Source organism: Pituophis catenifer, unplaced genomic scaffold (assembly GCF_029215685.1).
Source record: "Pituophis catenifer annectens isolate HBS135680 unplaced genomic scaffold, rPitCat1.0.hap2 SCAF_4, whole genome shotgun sequence".
In the NCBI taxonomy this organism is placed as follows: Eukaryota; Metazoa; Chordata; class Lepidosauria; order Squamata; family Colubridae; genus Pituophis; species Pituophis catenifer.
In genome coordinates, this window is record NW_027256884.1 from 125691052 (window position 1) to 125709373 (window position 18322).

The following is an 18322-nucleotide window of genomic DNA, read 5'->3' on the forward strand; positions in this document are numbered from 1 at the left end:
ATTTCAGCTTGTAAAGTTTTGTAATACACTGCAGTCAAACCATCCGTGCCAGGAGCTTTGGCTGTTTTTAGCTGCTTAATTGCTGCTATTATCTCCTCCTCTGTTATAGGATAATTCATTCTTTCCTTTTGTTGATCAGTAATTTTTGTAACTCTCTTATCCTTTAAATATTTTTCTATAAGTCCATTCTGCACCTCTTCTTTGGCATATAATTTAGTATAATAATCCACAAAAGCTTCTTTAATTAATTTTTGTTGAAAAATTTCTTTCCCTCCAATGTCAATACTATCAATAGTCTGTATACTTTGTTTTTTCCTCAGTGTGTAAGCCAACCATCTGCCCGGTTTGTTAGCGTTGCAAAATGTATTATGCTTCGCGTATTGTAAACTTGTTGCAACTTGTTCTGCCATAAGCATTTGAAATTGGTCTTTCAAAAGTTTTATAGCGCTTCGTATTCTTTCATCTGTTGGGTTTTTAATAAGTAACTGTTCTTTATTTTTTATTTCCATTTCCAACTCAGATCTTTTCTTTTGTCGGAACAGTCTATGTTTAGAATTCATGTAGATAAGTACCCCTCTCATATAAGCTTTACTTGCGTCCCAAACAATTTCAATTGGAGTACCTTTATTCAAATTTATTTCAAAAAATTCTTTCAAATGCTTTTTAAGTTCTATTGTATTTTTTTCATATCTAAACAAGTTCTCATTTAATCTCCAAGAACGTCTCTCAACCTTATCCATCTCAATTTCTATCCATACAGGGCTATGGTCCGTCAAAGTTCTTGGAAAAATCTTTGTTCTTTTTGTCTTAACAAGTAGATCATTTGACAACAGGATAAAATCAATCCTAGAAAAGGATCTATGTCTATCGGAAAAGAAAGTGTAATCCAATTCATTTGGATTATGTATTCTCCAAACATCTTTTAGTTCCATATCTTCTTTCATATCAAAAAAGGTCTGCGGTAGTCTAATTCTAGACTTTGCCAAGCTCTTTTTATCTAATTTAGAATCAATTACTCCATTCCAATCTCCCATAAGTAAAATAGATCTATAGTCCCATTGCAATATTTTAGTATGTAACATCTTGTAAAAATAATCCTGTTGTTGGTTGGGAGCATAAATTCCAATCAAAAGAATTTGACCGTTTGCAGTGAGCAATTCAATTGCTACAAACCTACCATCTTGATCTACTTCTATAACTTTTGCTGTTAATTTTTTATTTACATAAATAACCACACCATTCTTTTTCTGCGAAGTTGAAGATATATAATGTGCTCCTAATTTTGAGTTTATCAAATATTTTTGATCTTGAGTTGTAATATGCGTTTCTTGTAAACATATTATATCATTATTAAATTGTTTCAAATATGTAAATAATTTCTTCCTTTTCTGTGCTGAATTCAACCCATTAACATTCCAAGATAGACACTTAAGGGTCATCAGCCTGTTTCTGGAGCGCAGAGCAAAATATTTAAAGTTCATCCAAGAGCTTCGATCTTGCTCCTCCCATAGCTCCACTCTCTTGTGGGGTACTCTTAGCTGCCTTCTTGTCTTGTCTTTCCTGTTGTTGTTGTTGCTTTTGTTTAAGTAACTTGGATTGAGCTCTAGTTATACGTTGATCTTTAACTTCAGTCAACTGAATCAAATCCAAAATTGGAGAAGAATCCAACAAGGGCTCACTCAGAAAACCTCCTTCTGCACCTTGCACTTCTAATTCCTGCTTAGACTGTTCTTCCAATTGCCTCTCTTCACTCTCCTTAATCTCCAAAACTGTAGATGTACGTGGAGATGGTGTTCTTTCCTTAAGAATAGTACTATAAAAATGTTGTGCCTTCTCCACGGTATTCAACCGATATCCTTCTCCCTTATATCTAAAAATTATCCCAGCTGGTGCATCCCACCGGAAGGGTATCTGTAAGTCTTTCAATTCCTTAACAAGAAAACCAAATTCCTTTCTAGCTTTCAGCATTTTAGGAGGTAATTCTTTAAAAATTACAAGTCGTGAGCCCCCCACTTGTACAGAGGTGTGAAAAGATTTTTGGAGGATTTCATTTCTAATTTCTCTCTCAGTAAAGTATATGACCACATCTCTAGGCAGTTGTCTTTGTCTGGCCACCCAAGAGTTCACTCTGTAGATTTTATCTATTTTATGAAATACCAAATCAGGATTAACTTGTAAAATCTTAGCCAGGGCTTCAGAGCAAACTTGTCTCAAGTCCTGTCTCTCCTCCTCTCGAATTCCCCGAAGCCGTATGGCAAATTCCATCGCCCGGAATTGTATCATGACAATCTCATCTTCAATTCTCTGCATTTTATTGTCAACTTCATCAATTTTATAGTCATTATCTTTCATCCTAACATTAACTTCTGATTTGAATTCTTCAAGTTTAAAATCAACTTTCCCAATAAAATTTGCCAGGCCAGACGCCACTTCTGATATTTTTTTGGTCACCATATTTTGATTCTGTTTCACCATGTCTTTAACTTCATTAATTTCCTGCAAAAATTCCTCATGTGATTTTTGAAGTTTATAATCTATTTCCTGTTGAGATTCATGAAATTTGTCATCCAAAGTTTTAGAAATAAATTCTTTTAAATCTCCCACATCAAGTTCTTTTTTCTGAGTTTGTAGCTGTTGAGCAGGGGGAAGTTGCGTTTGATGTTTATGTGTGGGGGATCCCCCCCCTGATGCCTTCCCTTCCTGCTTCTTTGAAGCCATCGTGCCACGTAAGCTAGTTTTTCTGAAGAGGGAAGTTCTTTTTCCTTTCCCTCTTCCACAGAAACTTCTAAAAAAGTCCCCCAGATTTAATCAAGTAAAACTGAAGTAAAGCAAAGTCAAATTTTAGCAAAAAAAATTTTTTTTCTTTAAGTAGAACAACTTTGTAGCAACTTTTCAACTTTGTAACAAAGCAGGGAGGCTTCACAAATCCACTTTCACTAGCTCGTTAACTCAAATGCTGGACGCCATATTTTTTCAAATCACTTTCACTCGCTCACTTTCTCTTTGATTTAAAAAAGTCAATAAAGCACTAATACTTGCAATTTTCAGGTTTCTGGATTCAAGTTGATATTTCCGCTATTTGTTAGAATTAGTTCCTCTCACTTTAAAAGTTTGCTGCTATCGGCTTGTTCTGCTGAAGGCAGAATCGTCCCACGCCGCCCGGAGTCTCCGCAGGTTGGAAGGGAGCCGCTCCTGTTTTCACCCCCAGAAGCAATTCCCTGGGGGGGTTACAGGGGCTCAACCTGTACCCTGCTATCTCTGCTCCTGCAATCTTCAAGATTTCGGAGTTTTCGAGCCGCTCCTCGTTCGCGGGGCGGCTCTACAGGCGGCGGGGCTGGCGGTCTTTAAAAAATCACCGCCGTCGCCGAAGCTCGCAAACCGGAAGTCTACATTTTCTTATACATAATAAATCCTACATATACATGTTTCCCTTAAAGAAAGCATTAAAATAAGACATTTTAATTACATTCGGAGTTGCTCTTCTTCTCTTTCTTCCCTCATTCCACAACAAACCTTCTTCTTCTCCTCCTTTCTTTCCCTTCCCTCCCTCCTCTTTTCTCCTACTTTCTCCTTCCTCCTCATCCTACTTCCTTTTCCTTTCCCCCATTTCTCTCTTCTTTTCCCTCTTCTTACCTTCACTCCTACTCCTGTCCCCTTCCCTTCCTCCTCTCCTTTCTTCCATTCCTCTCCCTCCCTCTCCTCTTCCTACCCTCTCCTCCTCTCTCTTTTCTAACTTCTTTGCTGTGAAATATTCTCCTCCTTTAGTATCTGAGCAACTCCTGTATTCATACTTTCTTTCATTTTCTTTTCAGATTTATTCTATCTATCTGCATTTATTAAATTTTTATACCGCCCTTCTCCTGAAGGACTCAGGGCGGTGAACAGCCAGGATTAAAATACATACAATATGAAAATTAAAATAATTTAAAACATAATTAAATCAATTTGGCTTCCCCAATTTAAAACCCCTTACCCATAAAATTAACCAATTAAAAATTTTAAGTCAGCCCGGCTTGCTGAAATAGAAAAGTCTTCAGAGCCCGACGGAAAGTACGGAGGTCCGGGATCAGTCGTATCCCTGGGGGTAGCTCATTCCAGAGGGCAGGTGCCCCCACAGAGAAGGCTCTCCCCCTGGGGGCCGCCAGTTGACATTGCTTGACTGACGGCACCCTAAGGAGACCCTCTCTGTGGGAGCGCATTGGCCGGTGGGAGGTTATCAGTGGCAGAAGGTGGTCTTGTAGATACCCAGGCCCTAAGCCATGGAGCGCTTTAAAGATGAGAACCAGTACCTTGAAGCACACCCAGAAGACCACCGGAAGCCAGTGCAGCTCGTGCAGGAGAGGTGTTACATGGGAGCGCCGTGTCGCCCCCATAATCACCCGCGCGGCTGCATTCTGGATCAGTTGGAGCCTCCGGGTGCTCCTCAAGGGGAGCCCCATGTAGAGAGCATTACAGTAGTAGTAAACCTATCTCTGCTATCTGTATGCCTTAGGCTTTTCACTTGGAGGAAATATTAAGGCCTGCCTGCACCTTAATTTCAACACTGTTGTTTTTTGGTTTTACAATCTCTTTAGTGTTTTAACTGTAATATTTATTTATTTATATTTTGAATGGTAAGACACACAAAGCCTTAGATTGAGATGGGCGGCTATAGAAATCGAATAAATACCTAAATAAATTGCAGTTGAAATGGAATTCCGAAGTCCCCGTCTATCTTGTTCCATCAAATTCTGCAAACCCGAAAGACAAACACAACATGGTTTACGAGGGATGTAATCAAACATGAGCATCAACGATGTGTCATCTACTGTGCCCACCACCCTTTCATGGCTAAGACGGGACGAGAACTGTGCCCTCCACTCTGCCACTGCCCTCCTCCCAGTTGTGTCCCAGGTCTTTTAAAAAATTTTATTAATGACTTGGATGCCGAGATGGGAGGGACGGTTATCAAATCTTCAAATTTGATAGCCAGAGCCTTGGAGGATAGAAATACAATTGAAAGTGATGTTGATAGATTAGAGCGATGGACTAAAAGCAGCAGAATGAAATTTAACAGAGGGAAATGTAAAGCTATAAACGGAGGCTGTATAAATCAAACGCATAAATATAGGACGGGGAAAACATTTGGCTCTTTAATAGCAGGTGTGAAAAATGCCCTGGGACGGTGGCTGATCATGGATTGAATTTGAATCAGTGGAGTGATGTGATTTGTAGAAAGAAAGAAGAAAGGAAGAAAAGGAAAGAAAGGAAGGAGGGGGGGGAAGGAAGGAAGGAAGGAAGGAAGGAGGAAAGGGATAGGGGAAGGGGAAGAAAGGAAGGAAGGAAAAGGAAGGAAGGGGAAGGGAAGGAAGGGGAGGGGAAGGGGAAGGGGAAGGGGAAGGGGAAGGAGAAGGAGAAGGAGAAGGAGAAGGAGAAGGAGAAGGAGAAGGAGAAGGAGAAGGAGAAGGAGAAGGAGAAGGAGAAGGAGAAGGAAGGGGAAGGATAGGAGAGGAAAGGAAAGGAAAGGAAGGGAAGGAGAAGGAGAAGGGGAAGGGGAAGGAGAAGGAAGGAAGGGGAAGGAAAGGAAGGGAAGGAGAAGGAGAAGGGGAAGGGGAAAGGGAAGGAAGGAAGGGGAAGGATAGGAAAGGAAGGGGAAGTAGAAGGAAGGAAGGGGAAGGATAGGAAGGCAAGGGAAGGGGAAGGGGAAGGAAGGAAGGGGAAGGATAGGAAAGGAAGGGGAAGGAGAAGGAGAAGGAGAAGGGGAAGGGGAAGGGGGATCATGTGATCACCTTTTGCAATCTTCTGACAAGCAAAGTCAATGAGACTCACTTAACAGAGTCACCTTGTAGGGGAGATGTGGGCATAACAAACCAACAAACAAACCATACCATGTTTACCCGAAAATAAGACCCTGTCTTATATTTTTTTGAACCCCGAAATAAGTGATTGGCCTTATTTTCGGGGAGGTCTTATTATTTTGGGGCACGTGGAGGAAACCAGAGGAAATGAAGGGGACCGGCTGCGCATGTGTTTAAATATTTTTGGGGAGGACTTATTTTCAGAGGGGATTATTTTAGTGCATGCACTCAAAAGTCCACTTGGGCTTATTATCAGGGGATGTCTTTTTTTTGGGGGGGGGGGAACAGGGTATTACTAACTTAGCAACTGAAGTGATTGACTTAACAACTGCATCACGAAAGGTCGCAAAATGGGGGCAAAACTCACTGAGCAACTGCTTAGCAATGGAAATGTTGGGCTCCATCATGGCCTTAAGTCGAGGACTACCTGTACTATGTCTCTCAGTGCCTCTCACCTTAGCTAAAATGCCCTGTTCCAAAGAGGTATTTGGACAGTCAGTTGTCTGAAATGGTATAGAGGACTTTCTGCTTGAGCAAGGGGTTGGACTAGAAGATCTCCAAGGTCCCTTCCCGCTCTGTTCTGATTCTAAATAAGAGGGAACGACATGAAACATGATGAACCAACCCACTGGAACCGAGCAGAGGCCTACATGCCCAGAAACCGTGGCTTAATCTGTCCTCCCCGCCTTTATAATAATCAATTACTGGCCTTCATACATCCCTAACCACCAAAGCATGAACTGCCCATTGAACCCAATCAGAGAAAGCAATGTTATTTTATTCAGCACCTGTTTGAAAGCATACAAGAAGGGAAGATGTGCCAAGGAATGGAGAAACTGAAATCTGATACTCAGGAGGAGAATGTAAACTAGGAAGGGCAAATGTGAGAAGGGCAGGTGTGTTCATTGGCATCAAAACCGCAACGAAATGATATCCGGTATTTGCATTCTCTCTAAAACAAAAACTGGAATAACACACATACAGAGTATCAATTTCCACTAACTTTCTGGTTGAGAGGAAAGGCAAAGTCGGAGAACGAGGCCTATCATCCATCATAAGAAGGAATATTTGTATCTGGTCAAATGGATGGGTTTTATATATATAGGCATCCCATTCACAAAACGGCCAGTTCTCCATGCGATCTCTGAAGGAAGTCAACGGAAGAACGTTTGAGGGACCACCAAGAAGATCTGATCCTTGGAGGAGAGAGAGAGAGAGAAGAAAGGGGGGTTTCAACCTCACCATGTCCCCGCTTCTTCAAACCATCTTCCAGGTTGCGATCACAGCCCACAGCTCCGTGGGTATGATTGCAAGTGCGTTTATTGTGGTTGCCGGCTACTCAACGTGGCTGAAAGGAGAAAAAATACCTACTTGTGAAGTCATCCTGATGTGCCTCAGTTCGTCTCGGATTCTCCTACAGGGAACCATCCTGCACTGCACATTTTCTTCAACGTTATATCTGCGGAATGTCCTCAAGATACAGTCAGTTCTCCTGGTGTTGTCCAGCACAGCTTGTCTGTGGTTCGCCGCCTGCCTCAGTGTCTTCTACTGCGCCAAAATTGCCACTTTCACTCACCGGTACTTTGTCCTGGTGAAGCTGAGGATCGCAGAGATGGTTCCGATGTTTCTGGTGGGGTCAGCGGCGGTTTCTTTGATTTCCTGCCTCCCTTTCATCTGGATGGATGACAACATCCTGCTCTGCAACTCCACCGGGAGCCATCTGAAAAACCTCACCGTGGAGAACCACATGAGAAGCATCTCCTACCTCAAAGCCTTCTCCATATATCTCACTTGGGCCGTACTTCCGCTTCTGCTTTTCGTGGCCTCATCCACATTGTTAATTGCGTCTCTGTGGAGACACACCGAGCAGATGAGGCAGAGCACCATGGGTTTGAAGGACCCAAGGACCAAGGCACACGTCGAGGCCATCAAATCCCTAATCTCGTTCCTAATACTCTACATCTGCAGCTTTGTAGCTGACGTACTGCTTGGGATTCCTTCCTGCAGAGCTAGACATGAATGGAAAAGGAACATCTGTTTGCTGGTGATTGCCGTGTGCCCTTCCGTGCACTCCGTTCTGTTAATTTTCTTTAATTTCAGACTGAAGGTGGTGCTCAAAAACATCCTGCTTTACCTAGCGTGCCTTCAGAAAAAAAGACTACCAGTAAGCCCTCGACTTACAACCATTCATTTAGTGACTTTCATTTAGCGTTGAAAAAAGAACCAGTTTTTCACACTTAGGACCACTGTGGCAACCCCCATGATCGCGTGTTCAAAATCTGGATGCTTTGGCTTGGAAACCATTTCTGGACTTTATGCTTGAGGTGGGGGGAAAAAAATGAACCTTTGATTTTGGGTTTTATCGATTAGATCGGTTTGTTTTGATAGAAATGGCTAGTTTATACTATTAGATAAAAGTAAAAAGTTGAGGTTTGATGTTTATTATCACTGGAAGAAGAGACCGGACTGCCATCTGTCAGAAATGGTGTAGGGTTGCTGGGGGGGGGGGGGTTGGACTAAATGACCTAAAAGGTCCCTTCCCAACGCTGTTAATCTGTATCTATTATTTATTTTATTTTATTTATTTATTAATGAGATTTATATGCCGCCGGCATATCTTCAGCCGGACTCAGGGCGGCTCCCAACAGTAAAAAAACATCTAATGAAAAAGTTAAAAAGAAATTAAATCCAAATCTCATAATTTAACAGTTAAAAGTGCAATTAAGACTAAGAAGTTAAAAATTAAAACCCCATCAGTCCAGGCCAGCCAAATGAAACAGCCACATTTTGGACCGGACTCAAGAGACTTATGTATGGGAGTGGAAGAAATGGATAGATTATGTGCAGAATAAATATCAAACTAGGAAGTATCAGATAGCTTTTAGCTGAATGTTGTGTAGAAATGTATAGCATATAGGGGGTAAAATAGCTTATTGTTATGTAGAAATGTATAATACACAGGGGGTAGAATAGTTGAATGTTATGTAGAAATGTATAGTACACGGGGTAGAATAGATGGGCGGTAAAGTATGATATAATATGATTTGGATTTGGATTTCATCTTGGGGAAGTCATGGGGGGAGGGGAGGGTTAGGGAGGGTTAAGGAGGGAAGGGGGGGGAAATGGGAAAATTTATATCTGTAAAACTTTTTCAATAAAAAAAGAAACAGCCACGTTTTCAGGTCGGGACAGAAAGAGCGGAGGTCGGGGGCCACCCGGAGTTCCAGGGGCAGTTGAGTCCAAAGGATAGGTGCGCCCACAGAGAAAGCTCTCCCCCTGGGGGTCGCCAGCCGACACTCTCTGGCCGACGGCACCCTGAGGAGACCCTCTCTGTGGGAACGCATCTATTATCTTAGTTTACTGCAACAAACAAAGAGATTTGGAAGTCAGTGCCTTTTCTTTCCTTTTCCCTCTTTCCCTACACTTTTCCCCTTCCCTTCTCCCTTCGCTATTTTCCGACTATTTTCTTTTTTGTATTTTATATTACAAACTAATTTTAAAAAATCCGGATGCTTGGCAACTGGCCTGTATTGCAGTGTCCCAGGGTCATGTGATCCCCTTTGGTGACATTCTGACAAAGTCAATGGGGAAGCCCGACTCGCTTAACAACCGTGGAAAGAAAAGTCGTAAAATGGGGCAAAATTCACTTAACAACTGTCTTGCTTATCTTGGAACTCAGTTGTGGTCATAAGTTGTGGACTATCTAATATTCCTAAGACTTTTCTGAAGAAAGATAAAACAGAAGGGATTGCTCTTACCTTGAATCTATATATATAAAAGCGAAATACCACTCACGCATTAATCACGAAATCTCCAGAACTTTAAAGCCTACAAACTTGAAATTTGCCACGTATGTTCTTCTTGGTGCTCACTAAGAAAGAATTTTTCGAAATGACCATCAGAGCATTAGCATTTCTTATATTATTATAACACACTCTGACATTTCTGTGGGGCAAGGCTGAGGGAGAGAAGGGGAGAGGAGAGGCTTCTGTGGGGCAAGCCTCACGGAGAGAAAGGGCTAGAAAGCCTGAGGGAGAGAAGGGGAGAGGATAGGAGACATTTCTGTGGGGCAAGGCTGAGGGAGAGAAGGGGAGGGAAGAGGCTTCTGTGGGGCAAGCCTCATGGAGAGAAAGGGCTAGAAAGCCTGAGGGAGAGAAGGGGAGAGGATAGGAGACATTTCTGTGGGGCAAGGCTGAGGGAGAGAAGGGGAGAGGAGAGGCTTCTGTGGGGCAAGCCTCATGGAGAGAAGGGGCTAGAAAGCCCGAGGGAGAGAAGGGGAGAGGATAGGAGACATTTCTGTGGGGCAAGGCTGAGGGAGAGAAGGGGAGAGGAGAGGTTTCTGTGGGGCAAGCCTCATGGAGAGAAGGGGCTAGAAAGCCCGAGGGAGAGAAGGGGAGAGGATAGGAGACATTTCTGTGGGGCAAGGCTGAGGGAGAGAAGGAGAGAGGAGAGGCTTCTGTGGGGCAAGCCTCACAGAGAGAAGGGGCTAGAAAGCCTGAGGGAGAGAAGGGGATAGGATAGGAGACGTTTCTGTGGGGCAAGGCTGATGGAGAGAAGAGGATACGATAGGGGAGGATTCAAGCTGTAAGTGTTGATTTATCAAGCCCGATCACATAGTTTCGTAGTGAAACACAGGGATCCAGCTAGTACTTATATATCCACATTTTATTCTCCTGGTGCATGTCTCTAGGCGCTTTCTCAATTACTCCTACGAAATGCACTTTTGTAAATGACTGAATTAAAAAAAAATTGAATTGACTCTCTTAATGATTGAATAAAATTAAAGCTGCTGTTAAGATATAAATAGCCATATAATTGTACATATGCGTAACTTTGAGAGGGCAGAGTCCAATCAAAGCTTCGTAATTTAAATCAGCTCACGATGGATTATTTTGCTTTTTTTTTTTTTTAAAGTCATGTTTGATTTTGGTTTTGATTGGGAGAATCAATGAAATGAGTTTGGAAATGATGCTTTCATAGAGGATACATGATCCGGGCTGGGTTTTCTGGTTTGAAATTTACAAAGGGTCCAGCAGAGGCCAAAATTTACAGTCGTGATTTTATCTTTTGTGCAGCAGAGAACCACAAAAGCTTTAGAAATAATATTTGTGCCAAGCTATTTTTCTTCTCCAGAGGGAACGAGAGTCTCAGAACTCATCAGCAAAACTCTAAATGAGATGGCACCAGTTGCAAGATTTTTCTGTACAGTACATCTTTGCTTCCATTTTGGTAGTTGTCCAAATATTTATAAACCGGTTTGGGTAGATCTATCAGCAGGGCCAGAAGGCTGCTGCCCAAATCCCACCCCTGGCTGGCCCCGCCCACCCCTCCTCACCCCTCCCAGGGGTCTCCACACAGCCCATTTTGGATGCAGGTAAATGCAGGGCGCGCGTGGAGGCTCGGGGAGTGGGAAAAACAGGCCTACAGGAAGTTTGGGAAGGCTGGAAACGGGCCTGTTTCCAGCCTCCAGAGGCCCTCCGGAGCTTGGGGAGGCCGTTTTCGCCCTCCTGGAGGCTCGAGAAAAGCCTCCGGAGCCTGGGGAGGGCAAAAACGCCCCCTCCATCATAGTGCAGGAGGCCGACTAGGCCCCACCCACCCATGGCCACGCCCAGCAACCCAGCAACCGGGCAGAGAACCCCTTGCTAAAAATTTTTGAAGCCCACCCCTGCCCAAGGGGAACATTTTTCTCTGCCGTTTGGGCTCTATTCTGGTGGGTGAGAACAGGTTGAAGGTGATTTGATCTGATTCAATCTGATGATCTCATGACATTGGCGTAGAAACCAGCCCAACCGCTACCTACTTGGTCTCCTAAAAATGTTCTTCAATTTGCCACAACCTGCAAGTGAGACTCTTGACAGATTAACCATCGTTGCATGCAAAAAACTCACCTGGTTTAGGTTTAGGTTTAGGTTTATTTGATTTGTATACCGCCCTACTCCCGAAGGACTCAGGGCGGTGAACAGCCAACAATAAAATACATAAATACAAAAAATTTAAAAACCAGATAAAATCAAATTAAATCAATTTGGCCCAGACAGATTAAAACACCCCAATAATTTAAAAACAGATTAAAATTTACATATTTAAAAAGGGAAGAGATTAGGCCAAGCCCGCCTGATGGAATAAAAAGGTCTTCACAGCACGGCGGAAGGAGCGCAGATCCGGGATCCTCCGTATCTCCGGGGGGAGCTCATTCCAGATGGTAGGTGCCCCCACAGAGAAGGCTCTCCCCCTAGGGGCCGCCAGTCGGCACTGTTTGGCTGACGGCACCCAGAGGAGTCCCTCTCTATGAGAGCGTACTGGCCGGTGGGAGGCTATTGGTGGTAGTAGGCGGTCCCGTAAATAACCAGGTCCTAAGCCACCTGGTGATTTTTTTTTTCATTCCGTAGCCAGATTTTGGTTTCCAGCCAATTATTCTCCAATATTGTTACCGGCTTCCTTCTGCAAGGACTCAAGGAGATGTTAATAACATTAAGTGAGCTGCAGACAATGATTAAGTTAGCTGCCAGGCTGGCCTCCTGCACAGTTTTGACTGGCCATTAGTTAAGGGGCTGCTGGAGGGATTATTTGACAGATTTCCAAAGTGTCATGATTTTCTCATTAGAAGAAGGAGGGCACGGTTACTGCAGACTGCTGTGTGTCAAAATACATGCAATCAAATCGGGTCAGCGTAACGGAAGTTTTTTCTGTCTCTATCATAAAACCGAGGCAGATACTTTTCTTAGTAGGACATATGTAGGATAGCGGCTGCAGATTTACAATGCTAACCTAATAATAGGCATGGGATAAAATGGGTTTTAGTATTTAATACGGTATCTGAAGGCAGGACGAGAAGCAACGGATGGAAACTAATCAAGGAGAAGACCAACCTAGAACTAAGGAGAAATTTCCTGACAATGAGAACAATTAATCGGTGGAACGACTTGCCTCAAAGAGCTCTGGTGGCATAGGTAGTCTTCTGCATAGGGGTTGCTGGGTGGGTGTGGCCATGGTTGGCGTGGCCTAGTCAGCCTCCTGCAGCATGGTGGGGAGGGGGATTTGCCCTCCCCGGGTTCCGGAGGCTTTCCTCAAGCTTCCAGGAGGGTGAGAAACTGTCCCACGTACAAGAATGCACCAGAAGACATACAGATGTGAGTGTTTGTCATTGTATCCAGTCTGGATTCTCTCCTGTTGCTAGTAATTCTGCTTTATTAAACGCACCCCCTAAAACTACCACTCATGTATTAGGCTGTGCCTCACAATATTGCCAAGGAGGTTTTTTTCCCTTCGAAATATTTTTCTGCCTCTGGTTTAATTCTTTTCTGCTTTCTTTATAGGCCCGCCTCTCTAATTCTTTCCTCTTGATTTCCTCCCTCTCCCAGAGAAAACTTCACTTTTTCTGGTTGCTTTCTTTCAAACTCAGCTCTCTCTCTCGCTCTTCCTTTCTCCCTCCCTCCCTCTCTCTCCTTCTCTCCCTCCCCCTCTCCCTGTTTCTCTCCTTCTCTCCTTCTCTCTCCCTCTCTCCCTCCCTTCCCCTTCCCCTTCCCCTCTCCCTCCTCTCCTCTCTCCACCTCCCCCCTCCCCCTCTCTCCTTCTGTCTCCCTCTCTCCCTCCCCTCCCCTCTTCTTCCTCCTTCTCCTCCTCTCCCTCTCTCCTTCTCCCTCCCTCCCTCACTCTATTTTCCCCTCCCTCTCTCCTCTTCTCCTTCTCTCCCTCCCCCTCCCTCCCTCTCCCTCTTCCTCCCTCCCCCTCCTTCTCTCTTTCTCTCTCCTTCTCTCCCTCCCCCTCTCCCTGTTTCTCTCCTTCTCTCCTTCTCTCCTTCTCTCCTTCTCTCCTTCTTTCCTTCTTTCCTTCTCTCCTCTCCCTCCCTCCCCCCTCTCTCCTTCTGTCTCCCTCTCTCCCTCCCCTCCCCTCTTCTTCCTCCTTCTCCTCCTCTCCCTCTCCTTCTCCCTCTCTCCCTCTATTCCCACTCCCTCTCTCCTCCCTCTCTCCTTCTCTCCATCCCCCTCCCTCTCTCCCCTCTTTCTCCTTCTATCTCCCTCCCTCCCCCTCCTTCTCTCCTTCTCCCCCCTCTTCTCTCTCTCTCTCTCCCCCCCACCCTCTCCCTTTCCCACCCTTCCCCTTCCTTCTCTCTCATTTGTAACTCAGGGTTGAAGTGAAAGGCCCTTGGTGTCTGCAAGAAAGGACTCCACAATGTAACCCTGAGCTACAAAATATTCTCTTCATTGGATCCATGAAGAGAATGGGTCAAATGGTATGGTTTCCCCATCCACCCCTGCTGTCCTCCCAGGATGCCTCATAATGCTCCATTACAATTTCTACCTCAGACTCTTTTTTTTTTTAATTTCCCAAGATTGTCGTGCGCCTCCAAGCATTTTGAAGCATTCTTTGCAAGAGGCTGATAATTCTGGAGACAACCCTCCCCTCCCCGAGCAAATTGAAGTCCTAATTCAGCCAGAGGTGAGGCAGCCTCTCCCTGGCTTAAATCCTCATCTGTGCCTGAATTAGATTTTAAGAAGGTTTCCCTGCCTTCTGCTATTTTTCTTCTCCAGTTAGCTGTTTATCTAATGGCTTTCTTTTTCTCAGCCAGCGTTCATCACTCCAACCCACCGACTGAGCCACTGTACAATAAAATTACTAGCTATTAAAGAACAGAAATAAAATAACCACGTTAAATCACAACATACAGGCACTGATAAAAAAACCCAAAAACAACCATGTTTAAAATACTGTGCAATAAAATCATCCGAAAACAGACTGGAATAAAAAGAACTGTGAATTTCTCAAAGAGATGGACTGGTTTTTTGTTTTTTGTTTTAGTTGAACAGGGCTCCCCTTAATTTTTGTGCTACTTTCATGCAATTCCATCCAATTAATTTTTTTAAAAAAAATCAAAATTGACCAATCTAGTTGATATTACTGCCTTCCTTCTTCCTTCCTTTGCTGTGCTTTTTCTCGCTTTCTTGAATTTTTAATTAAATTTTATTGTAGTGTAAAATACACATGAGAATAAAAGATCTGAATGGAGAGGGAGAAAAAAAACATCAAGAAAAATTGCTGACAGGGCAAGCCACTACTATATAAAAAGAGAGCAAACTCCTCTTCCTTTCAGCTGAAGATGTTACCTCGTTGGGTAATGAGAAAATCACCAAGCTCAGAGAGCAACAAGGAACCCACGGTTCAATCCTGAGCTATAAAAGTTTTCTTCTTTCAAAGTAGTGGCACTGAAACAAATTCCAAGAAGAGTGAGAGATTTGAGAAAAGAATATCAATTTCTCACAAAATGTTTGATAAAGAGAGGAATAAATTTTAGATGGTTGATTCCAGAAGGAAAATTGGTGAACTGGGAAAAACAAAGATACAGGCCAGATTCAGTAGAGAAAGCAGAGTTATTTTATAAACAATACATAGATGTCCAAGAGGAAGGAAGGTTGAGAGAAGAAAAAGGGGATGAACAACAGGAGGAGAAGAAAGAACAGACAAGAGAGACAACGAACGAACAAGAAGAGAGAGCGTTAAGAGAAGGAGCAAGGGCAAAAGAAATTAAGGAACTAAGAGAGATAAGAATGGCTAGATCAACAAAGCAAATAAATAAATATGAAATGGAAGAAGAAATTAAAATAATACTGTTAAATATAAATGGATTAAACTCGGCAATAAAGAGAAGAAAAATATTCAATAAATTAGAGAAGTTAAAATTAGAAATTATATGTTTATAAGAAGTGCATATTAGAAAGCAACATAATTTTTTTTTTGGAGCGAATAAAACTAGGGACATTGTATACAACTTTGGCTGGTCAAAGCAAAAGAGGAGTAGTATTTTACATCAAACAGACAGTACAATCCAAACAAATTTAGGAGGATGAGGAAGGAAGAATATTAATGGTAGAAATTGTAATGAACTATAAAAAAATATTACTTGTGGGTATATATGCTCCAAATGAAAATCAAAAGTTTTCTTCTTTCCATTTTTGCACATATACGGTTCAGTCAATCCTTGGTGTATTTTCTCAAGTCAAAGGGGGAAAAAAAACAGGACTAGAGGAGAATATTTGTAGCTCAGGATTCAAATGAGGTGTTCTTGGTGCTCCCTGAGCTTGGTTGTTTTCTTACACATGTTTCATTACCCAAATTTGGTAACATCATCAGTGCTACCGTGTTTCCCCGAAAATAAGACCTCCCCGGATTATAAACTCAATCGGGCTTTTGAGCACATGGGCTAAAATAAGCCCTCCCTGAAAATATTTAAATGCATGCACAGCCGGTCCCTGCCATTTCCTCTGGTTAGGGTTAGGGAGACAGAGCTGGAAATCAGGTAAGATGGCAAGAGGAGCCCCGTCTTGCTCCACGTGCCCCAAAATAATAAGACCTCCTCGAAAATAAGGCCAAGCTCTTATTTCGGGGTTTAGAAATATAAGACAGGGTCTTATTTTCAGGGAAACATGGTAAAAAGGATGGGGAAGGAGGAGGAGGAGGACGACGACTATGGGGTCCTTGGTGCACTTTGAGCTTGGTTGACTTCTTGCAGATATTCCATTACTCAAATTTGGTAACACTATCAGTGCTGGAGGAGGAGGAGGAGGAGGAGGAGGAGGAGGAGGAGGAGGAGGAGGAGGAGGAGGACGACTATGGGGTCCTTGGTGCACTTTGAGCTTGGTTGTCTTCTTGCAGATATTCCATTACTCAAATTTGGTAACACTATCAGTGCTAGAGGAGGAGGAGGAGGAGGAGGAGGAGGAGGAGGAGGACTATGGGGTCCTTGGTACACTTTGAGCTTGGTTGTCTTCTTGCAGTAATGGAATATGGAAGTACTTCTTGCAGTAATGGAATATGGAAGTACTTCTTGCAGTAATGGAATATCTGGAATATCCTTGGTGCTCTCTGAGCTTGGTTGTCTGCTTGCAGATATTCCATTACCCAAATTTGGTAACACTATCAGTGCTAGAGGAGGAGGAGGAGGAGGAGGAGGAGGAGGAGGAGGAGGAGGAGGAGGAGGAGGAGGAGGAGGAGGAGGAGGAGGAGGACTATGGGGTCCTTGGTGCACTTTGAGCTTGGTTGTCTTCTTGCAGTAATGGAATATGGAAGTACTTCTTGCAGTAATGGAATATGGAAGTACTTCTTGCAGTAATGGAATATCTGGAATATCCTTGGTGCTCTCTGAGCTTGGTTGTCTGCTTGCAGATATTCCATTACCCAAATTTGGTAACACTATCAGTGCTAGAGGAGGAGGAGGAGGAAGAGGAGGAGGAGGAGGAGGAGATTGTGTGATTCTTGGTGCTCTCTGAGCTTTCTTGCAGATGTTTCATTACCCAAATTTGGTAACATCATCAGTGCTAGAAAGGAGAGGAGGAGGAAGAGGAGGAGGTGGTGGTGGTGGAGGAAGAGGAGGGGAGGATTGTGGGGTCCTTGGTGCTCTCTGAGCTTTGTTGTCTTCTTACAGACGTTTCATTACCTAATTAGGTGACATCAGAGCTAGAAGGGAGTGGAACTAACATTGTTAAATCCAGCTTGATCATTTAATGTTTTACTTAATGGCCATATCACTAGTGATGGACTTAAGGAGGCTCATTATGAGCTACAGTGGTGCAGTGGTTAGAGTGCAGTATTGCAGGCTACTTCTGCTGCCTGCCGGCTGCCTGCAATTTGACAGTTTGGATCTCACCAGGCTCAAGATTGACTCAGCCTTCCATCCTTTCGAAGTGGGTAAAATGAGGACCCAGATTGTTGGAGGCAATAGGCTGACTCTGTAAACCGCTTAGAGAGGACTATAAAGCACTACAAAGCAATATATAAGTTTAAGTGCTATTGCTATAGTGCTAAGGTCAGATCAAAAAACTATGGTCTTTGATAGAATTTGCCTCAATTTCCTCCGCTGATAACGATATCCGGGAAAAGGTAGCAGTTGCCTTCTCCTCTTGTGAATGTTATCCTTACAAAGATGTTTTACAGCCTCACCCAACTGTCCCTGTGGCAGTAGGTTAGCACTGGAGACAGGCTGTATGTCATCGCAACGAGGCCGTAAAAAACGCTACCGAAGTGCCTGTGTAGAAAATGGTTTTAGTGGATAAATGTTCTATAGGTAGGCTGAAGATAACAGGGATTCAGACCGTGATGATCTTTTCATTTTTGAAGTAGGTGTATCCGAGAACGGAATTGCCACCACGAAGATGTCTGTAAATCTGTGGAGTGAGCAGTCATTTCATCACTCGAGTCTCTATTTCGCTGGGTTTTGCCTTGAACTCTTAAAAATACAGCCTGGAGCACCGATCTGAGTTTTACTTCATTAGGGTAATAGAGAGGTGAACTTGATGACCTGGTTGTGGCCGGATTGGGCCAACGTCGTACATCACTCTTTTGTTCCTTCCTCTGTTGCTGACTGAGAAATATAAATTCTTCAGCAGTGTGCTGCAGCTGCCCCCCAAAAACCAATGCAGTCCTAGGCTGTATCAAGAGATCATTGTAGGTTTTAGAAAGAACCATCATGATCATACACCCCTCAGTATCAA

The 18322-nt window shown here is 43.4% G+C and overlaps 1 protein-coding gene across 1 annotated transcript; it reads left to right on the plus strand.

Annotated features, from left to right (window-relative positions):
• The first annotated feature begins 7080 nt into the window (after window positions 1-7080).
• On the plus strand, window positions 7081-17084 carry LOC139316835 (taste receptor type 2 member 40-like). Its single transcript, XM_070943676.1, has 4 exons — window positions 7081-8001; window positions 16345-16449; window positions 16722-16847; window positions 16998-17084. The coding sequence occupies exons 1-4, from the start codon at window positions 7081-7083 to the stop codon at window positions 17082-17084; spliced, it is 1239 nt and encodes a 412-aa protein (XP_070799777.1).
• Window positions 17085-18322: the final 1238 nt, after the last annotated feature.

Coding starts and splice junctions, on each gene's coding strand:
- LOC139316835 (XM_070943676.1), top strand. CDS start 7,081: ATGTCCCCGCTTCTTCAAACCATCTTCCAGGTTGCGATCACAGCCCAC. Junction 8,002..16,344: donor TTCAGAAAAAAAGACTACCA/GTAAGCCCTCGA, acceptor GACTTCTTGCAG/ATATTCCATTACTCAAATTT. Junction 16,848..16,997: donor AGGAGGAGGAGGACTATGGG/GTCCTTGGTGCA, acceptor GTCTGCTTGCAG/ATATTCCATTACCCAAATTT.